The sequence below is a fragment of the Lemur catta genome, chromosome 8 (genome assembly GCF_020740605.2).
Source record: "Lemur catta isolate mLemCat1 chromosome 8, mLemCat1.pri, whole genome shotgun sequence".
Classification (NCBI taxonomy): Eukaryota; Metazoa; Chordata; class Mammalia; order Primates; family Lemuridae; genus Lemur; species Lemur catta.
Window position 1 is genome coordinate 6,191,669 of NC_059135.1, and position 13,576 is coordinate 6,205,244.

Here is a 13,576-nt window from a genome sequence, read left to right on the forward strand (position 1 = left end):
ACCTCACAAATTACTTCCTGATTGCAAAGAGGGAATCCACATCTCCAATGAAACCACACGATGATACAGCAGAGGGGGACAACCCAACAGGACACACCCCATGGGATGTGGCACAGAGCATCCCGTATCTAGGAGCTGCAACCCAAATGTCAACCTAGACCTAATCAAGTCTTTGAGACCTCTCACTTCCAGTTCATAGGAAATACAGAGGATAAAAGAACAATGTAAAAGAAACCATGAGGAAACAATAAGACAAATCCAAAAAGAGACATTTTACAAGACAACTGCTCGTTTCTTCAAAAAATTGACCTCAGAGGGGTATGGGGAACGGACAGCAAGCAGAGAGGTCAGTGGAGGGAGCTGTTCTGTTAAGAAGCTAAAGAAATACAACTACCAGGGCCAGGCGTGGTGGCTCACGCCTGTAATCCTAGCACTCTGGGAGGCCGAGTGCTAGGCCGAGGTGGGAGGATCACTCAAGGTCAGGAGTTCAAGACCAGCCTGGGCAAGAGCCAGACCCCATCTCTACTAAAAGTAGAAAGAAATTAGCTGGACAACTAAAAATACATATGGGAAAAAAAACAGCCAGGCATGGTGGCGCATGCCTGTAATCCCAGCTACTCGGGAGGCTGAGGCAGAAGGATTGCTTTAGCCCAGGAGTTTGAGGTTGCTGTGAGCTAGGCTGATGCCACGGCACTCTAACCTGGGCAACAGAGCAAGACTCTGTCTCCAAAAAAAAAGAAATACAACTACCAAACACCAGGCATAAAATCTGATCTGCTCCTTGTTCCCAAAGAAGCCATAAAAAACATTTTTGGCTCAATTGGAGAAATCTATTAATAAAAATGGTCTGGATATTAGATGTTAAGAAATTATAATTTATTTTTTAGGTGTAATATTGGTATGGTTATATGTTATATAGGAAAATATCCTTACTTTTAGGATATGCATGCTGAGATATTTAGGGGTAAACTGTCACACTGGTCTACCTCTGGGTGCTGAAATCACAGTGACTCACCTTCTTCCTGGGACTCCTCTACAGCCCCTCCTCTATCCCTCTCCTCCCTTGCCAGTCCTTCCTTCTCTGACTGGTCCTCTGCCACTGCCCACTTCCTAAAAGCTAATGGAGGCCCCAATCCACTGCAGACTACCCTCACTCTCAGGCTCAGATGAACCACTTCTACTGCTGCCATAGCACGGTTTGGCAGCTGGGTCGGGTTAGGGGGAGAGGCAGGATCTGAATCAGTGAGACCTAGATGGCTTCACGACACACTGGCAAGTCACCTAACTGCTGAGTCTGTTTCGCTCATCAGTGAAACTGGGGTAGTTGAGAATAACAGGATCCAGGATAGCACATGGCAGGGCTAAGAAAGAACAAAATGCCCAAAGCTGGGTCCTATGGCTCCTTATCTCAGAGAAGCACTCCACCATCCAGCTCGTCGTAAGAACCACAAACTTCCTCCTGCCCAACACCCACACCAAACCATCACCAAGTTCTCACAGTGTCACCCCCTCCAAGTATCTCTCAAATCCCACTAATTCTCTCCATCATCACCGCCACAGCCCTGGCCCAGGCTACCATCATCTCTCACCACACTGGGTCAGCCAGCATCCACTCAGGCAACCGCAACACAGCCAGAGCCTCTTTCAACCCAGATCCAATTATGCCATGCTCCTTCCTAAAATCTTAAAGCAATAGTATCCCACTACACTGGGGGGGGCCTTGCTTCCTAACACAGCCTCCAACCCAGCTCTCCAGCCTCCTCTTGTCAGCTCTAACCATGGGCTCCCTCTTACCACAAGGCCTTTGCAAACCTCTTCGATCAGCGACCTCCTCCTCCTCATTCTGTTATCAATCCTTTAAAAAAATATTTCCTCTATTTTCTCTGAGTTTAATGTGTTGCTATTCTTCTACCTAATTTTCATCAATTTTTAGCATGTCTTCTTTTCTAATATATGCATTTAAAACTACAAATTTCTCTCTAAATATGACTTCAGCTGTATCCCATTAGCTATCATTCAACTCAAAATATTTTCAAGCTTTGACTAGTAAGTTATTTAGAAATAGATTTCTAAATTTCCAAATACATTAGTATTCCCTTTTTATTGATCTCTGGCTCCATTCCATTGTTGTCAAAGAACATACTCTGTATAATTTCAGTCCTCTGAAAGTTGTTGAGATTTCCCTTGTGGCCAGCAAATAGTGAATTGTGACAAATGTGCCTGTGCATTTGAACAGAACTTAGATTCTGCAATTGTTAGGTACAATGTTCTACACATGTCTATTACAGAAAGTTTACTAGTCATATTGTTCAAGTCGCCTACATTTTTGCAAATGTTTTTGTCTGTTTGTTATAACAGCATGTGAGATAGGTATGTTAAAATATTACACTATGATTATGTATTTATTTCCATTACAGTTGTATTTATTTTTCTTTTATATATTTTGAAGTTATGTTATTAGGTACTTACAAATTTTAAATTATTACATCTGAAATGAACCTTTTATCATTTATTAGTATATCTTTATCTCTAATAATAATTTTGGCCTCACAGCCTACTGTACCTGATATTAAAATAGTTAAGCCAACTTCCTTTTGGTTAGTGTTTGCACAGTATTTTTTCCCATTCTTTTACTTTCAATCTTTTTATATCCTTATGTTTTTAAAGTGTCTCTTCAAATAGCCTAGTCAGGTTTTGCTTTTGGATCCCATCTCATAATCTTTGTCTTTTAACTGGAGCATTTAAGTCCACTTACATTTAATGTGATTAATGATGTATTAGAGCCGGGCACAGTGGCTCAGGCCTGTAATCCTAGCACTCTGGGAGGCCGAGGCGGGAGGATCGCTTGAGCTCAGGAATTCCAGACCAGTCTAAGCAAGAGCTAGACCTTGTCCCTACCAAAAATAGAAAAATTAGCCAGGCATGGTGGCCCAGCCAGCTGGGACCTGTAGTCCCAGCTACTCGGGAGGCTGAGGAAGGAGGATCACTTGAGCCCAGGAGTTCAATATTGCAGTGAGCTACGATGACACCACTGTACTCTACCCAGGGCGACAGAGTGAGACTCTGCCTCAAAGAGGAAAAAAAAATGATGTACTGGCATTTAAAGTCTACTGACTTACTGTTTGCTTTCTATTTGTCCCCACTTGTTCAATGTTTTCTCTCCTATCTTGCTTTCTTTCAGATTTAGAATTTCTATTTTTCTCTTCTTTTAGTTTAAATAACATGTAGTCTATCCCAATTTTAGTGGCCACCACACAGACTACAAAACGTATCCGTGACTTAAATGGACTATAGAATGGTTATACTCCATTTGCCTCCTTTCTGACTTACATAACATTGTTGTCATATGTTCTAATTCTATATATTTTAAACCCAAAGACATAATTAACTTTTACAGTCAATAATCGTTTGGTCTCCTCAACACAGATACTCTTTTTGTTGCTCTTCATTCCTTCCTGCAACTCCAGCCTTTCACCTGAGATCATTTTACTTTAGCCAAAACAAATACACACAAAAAAACCCCTTATGTTCCCTTTAGTGTGGGTCTGCTGGCAAAAAAAACATAGTTTTCATCTGTTTGAAAGTGTCTTTTATTTAAACTTTATTTCTGAAGGATCTTTTTGCTGCATAAAAAGAATTCTGCGTTAGCAGTCAGTTCCTTTGAGCATTTAAATTTCAATTGACCTCTGGTTTTTATTCTTTCTGTTAAGAACACAGTAGTCAATCTAGTGGTTGCTCCTTTGAGCGTAATAATCTGTATCTGGCTATTTTTAGGACTCTCTTCATTTATGATTTTCAACAGTTTTACAGTCATGAGTTGCTTAATGAGAGGGATATGTTCTGACAAATGTGTCATCAGGTGATTTTGTCATTGTGTGAACAATATAGAGTGTACTTACACAAACCTACGTGGTATGGCCTCTATACATCTAGGCTATATGGTATACGCTCCTACGCTACACACTTTACAGCATATTACTATACTGAATACTGTAAGCAATTGTAACTCAATGGTAAGTATCTGTGTATCTAGACATAACCAAACATAAAAAACTACAATAAAAATACAGTATAAAAGATTAAAAATGATATACCTATATAGAGCACTTACCATGACTGGAGCTTGCAGGACTGGAAGTTGCCCTGGGTGAGTCAGTGAGTGAGTGGCTAGTGAATGTGAAGGCCTACAACATTACCATATGCTACTGTAGACTATATAAACACTGTACACTTAGGCTACTCTAAATTTATAAAATGTATTTTTTAAAAATACTTTTTCTTTCTTCAATAATAAATTAAACTTTGCATCCATTAAAGTACAGAAAAAAATAATAATACATTAACCTTAGCTTACTGTAACTTTTTTACTTTATAAACTATTTTATTTATTCTGGCTTTTTAACTGTTTTGTAATAACACTTAGCTTAAAACACAAACACATTGTACAGCAGTACAAAAGTATTTTTTCTTTATATTCTTACTCTATAAGCTTTTTTCTACTTAGAAAAAAAAATTTTTTTTTACTTTTAAACTTTTCTGTTAAAAACAAAGACACAAACACACACATTAGCCTAGGCCTACAGAAGATCATCAATATCGCTGTCTTCCACCTCCACATGTTGTCCCACTAGAAGATCTTCAGGGGCAATAACAATCATAGATCTGTCATCACCTGTGATAACAACACCTTCTTCTGGAATACTTCCTGAAGGACCTGCCTGAGGCTGTTTTACCATTAACTCTTTTTTTTTTGTAAGTAGACAGAATATACTCTAAAATAACGATATAAAGTATAGTAAATACATAAATCAGTAACACAGTTCGTTAATATTATCAAGTATTATATACTGTACAAAACCGTAAGTGCTAGACTTTTCACAACTAGCAGTGCAGTAGGTTTGTTTACATCAGCATCACCGCAAAGCTGTGAGTAATGTGTTGCACTAAGGCAGCTATGACATCACTAGGCGATAGGAATTTTTCAGCTTCCTTATAATCTTACGGGACCTCCATCATACAGGTGGTGGGCCACTGACCGAAATGTAGCTCCTCAGTATATGACTGTATTACGAAGTGTTTGTGTTCACGGGGCTATCGAATCTGTGGGTGGTATACCTTTTTTTAGTTGTGGGAAATTCTCAGGCATCTTCCTTGTGTGCATTTTCTTTTGAGCTATCCTCTGGGTCACTAAATTTTTTTCAACGTGTCTCTAATCTGCCCTTCCTCTGGTTACTTAATTTTGATTATTACATTTTTCAGTTTCAGAATTTTCATTTGGGGCCAGGCATAGAGGCGCACACCTGTAATCCTAGCACTCTGGGAGGCCAAGGCGGGAGGATTGCTTGAGCTCAGGAGTTCAAGACCAGCCTGCGGAAGATGAGACCCTGTCTCTACAAAAAACAGAATAATTAGCCAGGTGCCATGGCATGCACCTGTAGTCCCAGCCGCTCAAGAGGCTGAGGCAGAAGAATCGCTTGAGCCCAGGAGTTTGAGGTTGTAGTGAGCTATGATGAGGCTACTGCACTCTAACCTGGGCAACTGAGCAAGATTCGCTTTCAAAAAAAAAAAAAGAACTTTCATTTGGTTTTCTTTATACTTTCTAGTTCTCTGCCAAAATTCTCAATCTGGTCTTTTATCTCCTTGAACACAGTAAATATAGTTGTTTTCAAGTCTGTGTCTGATATTTAGAGGACCTGCTGATGATCTGTCTTTACAGTCTGTTCTTTCTTTTGGTTTTAACTTACATGCCTTGCCTCCGTGTGTGTCTATTTTTTAATTGTATGTGTAACCCTGAATTTAAAAACTGGCTTGTGAAAGTAATTGGAGGCCTAAGATGATACTAACTCCCTCTAGAGAGGATTAAAGTTTGCTTCCGTTGAGAACCCGAAGATAATAGTACTCTGGGATTATTTTAATCTAATTTCGGAGAACTGACATGATCTGAAACAGGGTTGACGTCCTTCCAAAGTCTTACTTCTAGCTCATCCCCATTCCTTGGAAGTGGCTTTTTGGGATCTCAACCCAAATTGGGTGGGGGGGAGAGATAAGGCGTTACCCAGGATTCCCGTCATTTGGCAGAACTTGATACCCCAGCCCATCCAAAGCATTCTGGAACTCTCACAGAGCTCTCAGCCTCTCAGCTTCCAGTAGATAGCCCTGTACTAGTTTCCTAGAGCTGCCCCAACCAAGTACCATGAACTTCATGGCTTAAAACAACAAAAATTTATTGTCTCAGTTCTGGAGGCTAGAAGTCCGAAATCAAGGGGTCAGCAGGGCCATGCTCCCTCTGAAGGCTCTAGGGGAGATTCCATCCATTACTTCTTCCAGCTTCTTGTGGCCCCAGGCATTTCTTGGTCTGTGACCCCGTAACTCCAAGCTCTGGCTCTGTTTTCACATGACCTTTTTCTCTATATGTCTCTCTCTATCCAAATCTCCCTCCTGTTTCTCTTATAAAGACACCAGACATTAGATTTAGAATTCATCCTAAATTCAGGATGATTTCATCTCAAGATCTTTAACTAAATATATCTGCAAAAGCCCTATTTCTTAATTAGGTCACACATATTACAAAGTTCCAGGTAGACTGGATTTTGGAGGAACACAAAACCCACTACAGACCCCACTACTGATTCCACAGTCAAAAGCAGCCCCAAATGCTGCACTCACTTCCACAGACCTTCATCCTACCCATATCCTAGTCCCATAATTCAACATCACCTTATTAGCAGTTTGTGCTTGGCAGAATGGCTCCTCAGAATTACTCAGAAATAGAAGTCACTCTTTCCTACTCATCTTTTAGACCTTGGCCAACAGTCACTTCCTCAAGAAGCCCTTCCCACACCTCCCTGACATCAGGACCTATGATGTCCTCTCAAAGCACTCTGGCCCTCTCCTGATTAGCACCCATCCCCATCACAACTCTACAGTAACTGGGTGATTACTTTATTAATGTCTTGTCTTCTATACTACTATCTCTGGGAGTCTTTTCTGTTGTTGTTGTTGTTCAATAAGGTACCCCTAGCACAACACGGAACAATGTTAAGATCTCAAATACTTACTGAGTTAAATTGAATTAGTGAAATATGAAAAATAATACCTAGCCCACGGTATTCCCACTAGTATTCAATAAATTAACAATATCTTTAAAAGGTGTTTGTTGCTAATTTTCAGCCAGATTTGTTTTTATTTGCTCCTCTGAATGCCAGAGATGGAGACTCACCCAGACCAGTTTCAGCTGGAGAAAGGTGGAGTCAGGGAAATGAATACTATTTCGGATACAAAAAGTAAACAATTAGAAAGACAAAAATGATCAAAAGTAACCATCTAGTGACTGCTTCCTATATACTATGTTGGGTGTTCTACATAGATCCTATTTAACTCTATGAGTTATCAGCATCATTACTATTTTATGGATATGAGAACTATTATTATCATTTCTATTTTGCAGATATGGAAACTGAGGCTCAGGAACACACAGCTAACATTTATTGTCACTACAACTGACCCATGAACTAATATTTTCCCTGTTTACAGATGAGGACACCAAGTCTCAAAAGAAGTTTAAAAACCGATCCATGATTATATGCTTCATAAGTAGGAGAGCAGGGTCTGAAACAATTTCATCTAAGACCAAAGTTTAGGCTCCAAAATCCTATAATATACTAGCATTAAAAACCCTTTACATTATTTCACATCTACTAGGATGGCTGTTGATTATATATTTGATTAAAAGACAATAACAAACACTGGCAAGGATGTGGAGAAATTGGAACCCTCTTCATACACTACTGCAGAGAATGTAAAATGGTGTAGCTCTGGCAAACAGTCCAACAGTTCCTTAAAGAGATAAACACAGTGTTACCACACGGCCCAGCAATTCCACTCCTACGTATAAATCCAAGATAAATGAAACACATGTCCACACAAAAACATGTACATGAATGTTTATAGCAGCATTATCCAGAATAGCCAAAAAGTAGAAATAATCCAAATGTTCATCAACTGATACACAGATAAATAAAATGCAGCATATCAACACAGTGGAATATTATCTAGCAATAAAAAGGAAGTACCAATACATACTACAACATGGATTAACCTTAAAAATACTAGGCTAAGTGAAAGAAGCCAGATACAAAAGACCACACACTGTATGATTCCATTTATATAAAATGACCTGAATCAGCAAATACATAGACGTGGAAAGCAGACTAGTGGTTGAATAGGGTTGAAAGAATTGGGAGGAAATGGGGTGATGAAAATGTTCTAAAACTGTAGTGATGTTGCACAATTGTGAATATAATAAAACCACTGAACTATACACTTTAACTAAGTGAATTGTATGGTATGTGAATTATATCTCATAAAGCTGGCAGATTTAAGCTTTTTACAACTTGAACCTTTTACTTAGGCCAGGCGTGGTGGTTCACGCCTGTAATCCTAGCACTCTGAGAGGAAATGGAGGGAAGACCACTTGAGCTCAGGAATTCGAGACCAGCCTCAGCAACAGTGAGACCCCATCTCTACTAAAAATAGAAAAAATTAGCTGGATGTGGCTACTTGGGATGCTGAGGCAGAAGGATCTCTTGAGCCCAGGAGTTTGAGGTTGCTGTGAGCAAGGCTGACACCATGGCACTCTAGCCAGGGCAACACAGTGAGACTCTGTCTCCAAAAACAGAAAAAAAGAAAAAAAAAAACCTCTTACCTAATTTCTACTAGTCTTCATTTCACAATGAAAAAAATACTTTGTTTAAATTCAAAATCAGGAATACAAACATTTTCATGCACATATCCCCCAAAATGTTAACTTTTTAGAAACTTTTAAATAAATTAAACTTTATCTTAATGAATAGCTTCACAAAAATACACTGTCCTTTACTCAAATTTCAAAATACCTTATAATGTGCTAGTGAATTTACTGGTCAGCGTATTAAGCTCCATTTTCTTTTTTTCCATTATAGCTATGTAGTCCTATAGAGTCATTATTGTGCACTATGACAAAGAAATACAAATGAAGTAATGTGTTTGCTGGAGATAGTTTCAACTCTAATGAATTCAAACATATGAAAATATCAGACATGCATGAAATGCTAAACTAATAAATGGTCATCCCAAATCTACAGACATCAAATTTTCAGCATGCTAAAGACTTGGGGGAAAGTTCTTTAAAAGCCTTACAACCAAAAGACTTATTTGGAGTTTGGTAAGGCTTTTCTTTTTCTTTACATGTATGTCATAAGGTCTTGTTTCTCAAAGTGTGTTTCATGGAGAAGCAGCAGAATCTCCTGGGGGCATGTAAGAAAATGCACATCCTAAGGCCCTATCTCAAACCTACTCAACCACAATCAGCCTTTTAATGGGTCCCCAGGGGATGTGTCTGCACATTAAAGTTTGAGAAGCACTGTCATAAAATACTCCACCCCTTTTTTTTCTTCATTAAGACAGCCCTAGCTTGCAAAAGAATAATATTTTTAATATTTGACATACATATAGCTCTGGTCCTGGGCCAGCTTGTACCCAGATCCATTCTTTCTTCTTCTGCTCTATTCCAAATTGTGAAGGAGGTGACCCCTGCAGGCCAGGGTTCCCTGGCAGGAGGGGAACAGTATGTCTGCTACAGCAGCTGTGCCCTCTCTAGACGCCAGCCCCACCAGACAGGGCCCTGTGGTTCCACTTTTTGGTGGGTGATGGCTGTCCCTGGAGTTTGAAATCCCCTCTCCTACTTCTGCCCCTCCAGCTTAGGGGTGGCAGTGGTTTCCTGCCTGTTATTTCATCTCCATCTTGCCTCACTGCCTACAGCTTGCATTTTCAGTTCTCTCATCTCCTGTGCAACCACTGCCCTGTGTTACATTTCCCTCCATTTTAAATATTTAAAATGGGTTATGTTTTCTTTTTGGACCCAGAATGATATCCTTTATCATTTTGGATATTTCTATCATGTACCACATATACCAGAAAAATTTTGTGAATGGCTTATCTGCTATAAAAAAAAGGGGGGGAGCTACTGCATACACTTTAAACCTCACATTTCCCACATTCTGACAATCTCTAACAACCCAAAAGAAAATCAGCCTAAGCTATCTGTACAGCAGATGTGACTGCATTCAGAAACTCAAGTCCTCGGGGTGTATTTTTAACACTCTACCCATCACTCCTCCTCAACCAGAACAGCTGGTACAGCAGCTATTGTTTTAGGAGAAAAAAGAAGAAAAGAAAGCAAAACACCTTCTAAAGAACAAAATGTGGACTACCACTGGAATCTCAGAGGAATCAAATCTCTCAACACAATCTTGATCTTAATCATACTTGGAAATCACATGATCTACCCAACACTGGGTAGTACTTTGCTTGAGCACTCCTATCAGCACCATTTAGAGCTACTTGGAGATCTTCCCCAAAGCACATCAGATCCATCGCTCCCATGCTTTATCAATCCTCTGTGGTTTCCTCTTGCCCTAGACCCAAAAGCCAACACTTCAAACGGGCTATCCCTTCAAAATCCAGCCCTGACCTTCCTTTCCAGCCTCTAATTCCACTCAACCTGATTTCCTTTCTGGCTCAACTTCTGACTATTCCCAGGTGTGCCTGAACCTTTAAACACAATGTTCAAACAGGTGGAATGCCATTCTTTCCCCCACTTAGCCTGGCAGACTCTCTATCCCTCAAGATCCCACCTTAAAGGGAACTTCTTCATCCTTGCCTCCCCCAGGGCAGTTCTCTGTCCCTTGAGCTTCCACAGCACTTACCATGTTGTAATGTCACCTGCACAGGTTCCATCTTCCCACTAGACTGGGAAACCCTAAGAGGAGAAATTGTCTTCCACCTTAGAATCCTGACCCCATGGTTCCAATCTAGATCCACATTTACAACCTGTGACAGCCTGGGCAAGTCATATAACCTATTTCAATTTCCAATTCCATAAGACAGCGATGATAGATCTAACACCCAACTCACTGGGTTATCACCAGTACTGAATGAGCTAACCCATGCCAAGAGCTGTAAGGCAACCCAAGAGAAGTGCCTGACACGTAGTAAGTGTTGAAGAAATGTTATCTGCTATAGCTATCGATATTACTGTTATACCTGGAACAAAGTAGGTGTTCAACACCTATTGGCTGCAGCACATTACAGCAAACCTGTTTGAACATATTAGGACCTAAGGTCTCCCATCACTGGCATCAAAAGCTGACAGAAGAGAAAGCAAGAAATGGCTCCCATAGCGAAGGGACCAACCGAAACTGACCAGCCCTGGAGGAAAAGCGCACTGCAGCAGCAGGAGAACACCCGTGCCAGCTGGTGGGGCTGCCCCACGGACACAATCTGCTCTCAGCCACCTGGCCGGCCACCTGCCTAAGGAAGCCGTGTTCTAACGGGGAGGGCTCACCTGTAGCAAAAACCATAAGCAGTTTTCAACAGTAACTACAATGGGGAAAAAAAGGTGCAACTTTCATCCTGCAAAAAGGACATGCGTCTTTCTGCATCTAGTATTTAGCGTCTGGAGTTCTCCATGGAGAGCAGGGTGCCAAGCGGGTGCGCAGTCCCCTCTGGCCCGAGGAGAGGGGGAGAGACGGTCACTGAATGCGCATCCCTTTCCTTCTGGGACGAAGGGGAAAAAGCATGAAGCCTGGGTCCGAACGGACTTCTGAGGGCCGCACAAGTAAGTCTTCAGAGCAGCTGGAGGCAAATAACCTGACCCGTCCCCCTCCGAACTGTGCAGAACCGAGGGCTCGGGGAGCGCGCGCAGCCTGCGGGACGCAGCCGGGAGCCCCAAGGCTGATCCGCTCGGTGGGACCAGCGCAGCCTCCCGCCTCTAGGCCTCCCCTTCCTCCCGGTCCCTGCAGCGCCGCGCGGGGCTTCCTCGAGGCCCACCGCGGCGCGCGCCCCTCGCCCCAGCGCGCGGCCCCCGAGGAGCTGCCCCAGCGGCGCCCACCTGCGCGCCCCCCGCCCGGCCCGGCCCGGCCGCCCGCCTGCCGTCCGCCCGGGGGCGTCGCGCTCGGCCCGGCGCGCCGGCCCGTTACGGCGGCGGAGGGCGCTCGGCCGGGCGGCGGCGCCTGCGGGACCCCGGGCCTGGGCGGCCACTCGGGCAGGGCCACGGGCCTTGGCCGGGGCTGCCGCGGCGTGAGGGGCGCGCGACCGGGCCGCCGCGCGGCGGGCTCACCTTCTGACGGATCTGGCCCGACGTGGACACCTTGCGGATGAGTTTCTGCGGGGAGCCGGGCTCCGCCTCGGGCTCGCTGTCGGACGACTCTTCGGGCGGCGGCGGCGGAGACGGCTGCGGCGGACCCGGCGGAGGAGCACCCGCCGCCGCCGCCATGCTGCCGGGCCAGCGCGCGCACCGCGGGCGGGGGCGGGGCAGGGCGGGGCGAGGCCGGGGGCGGGGCGGGGGAGGTGGAGGGGCGGGGCGAGACCGGGGGCGGCCGGGCCGGGCGAGACCGGGGGCGGGGCCGGGGGCGGGGCCCGGCGGCCTCCTGCTCGTCCCCCGCTGCGCCCCCTGTCGGCCGTGCGCGCAGCCGGAGACGGCGCCTCGCGGAGCCCCTCCCCGCCCCACTGGAGGAGTCCGTGGGGGGGGGGGGGAGGCACCCCCACCCCTACCCTGGCTGGGCTTCGGTTTGTTTTCTTCTTGGGACATAACTTGTGATTTTTTGCTTCTATGTTCTTTTTAATCTTTAATCTTCCCCATCAGAATTAAGTGACCTCCAGGAGGCCCAGGACAGAGTCCGTCTAGCCCAGCGTGGTGTCGCCAGCATCTCCAGTATGCGGAGTGGGTGGGTGCGTGCGGGAGTGAGGGAAGGAAAGAAGAAAGTGCCTGGACGGGCCTCTGGAGGCCAGACAGGGAGCGATTCCATCTGGGAGGGCTTCCTGGAGAAAAAGGTATAGGACGAGAGATGGAAAAGGAGCGCAGCAGCTATCCCCAGAGAGGGGACCCTGTTCTAGGTAGGACCCGATTTGTGCAGAGGCCAGGAGGCGAGAGAGAACAAGTGTCCGGAAAGAAGAAAGGGAAGCTGGCGATTACAGGGAGGAAAGTGGCAGTAAGATTGGAGCCTGGGGGTGGGCAGGTCAAACACGGCTTTGTGAACCAGGTAAGGGGCTGGCCTTTATGCTGCGGCCTGAGAGGGGCAGGAAGCCCTTGAGGGGTTTAAACCGGGGCAGGACTGGGTCACAAAGCTGGGGCCTGTGATCCAGGCTCTGAAGTAATTGGGCAGGTGTGCGCCTGGATCCCTGGGAAGGGCTGAGAGACAGAGACATGGAGGATGTGGACTGAGACGCAAGAGAGGAGTGACCAGAGGCTGGAGGGAGGCGGAGGTGACCTGAATGAGCACCATGTCTTCCATGGGGCCTGCTCCATAGTGGATGGGGGTCCAGCCCTCCGCTGGGCAGAAGAGGGGGAGGTGCACTTGGAGATGAGATCAGTTGAGTTTTGGGCGCCTGTGGAGACCAGGTAGAGAAGGAGGAAATGCTGTCCACCTCTCTGCGCTGCTATAAGGGACAAAGCAGGAGGGGGCTGCCCAAGCCCTTCTGAGGGCTGGCACTAGAGCCAGCCTGCCAGTGAGTTTGCTGTGGCCCCTGCTGCACTGGG

General features: G+C 44.7%; 1 protein-coding gene across 4 annotated transcripts in view; it reads right to left on the bottom strand.

Moving 5' to 3' along the window:
- DGKD (diacylglycerol kinase delta) overlaps positions 1-12,318 on the bottom strand; it is a 103,777-nt gene extending 91,459 nt beyond the window's left edge. For 3 of the 4 annotated variants that reach the window (XM_045559597.1, XM_045559596.1, XM_045559601.1), the window contains exon 1: positions 12,158-12,314. In XM_045559597.1, the coding sequence (XP_045415553.1) occupies positions 12,158-12,313 (156 nt within the window). In that variant the 5' untranslated portion in view covers position 12,314. Of the gene's footprint in view, positions 1-12,157 lie in introns of all 4 variants that reach the window. The other variant, XM_045559595.1, reaches the window with a different exon arrangement.
- Positions 12,319-13,576: the final 1,258 nt, after the last annotated feature.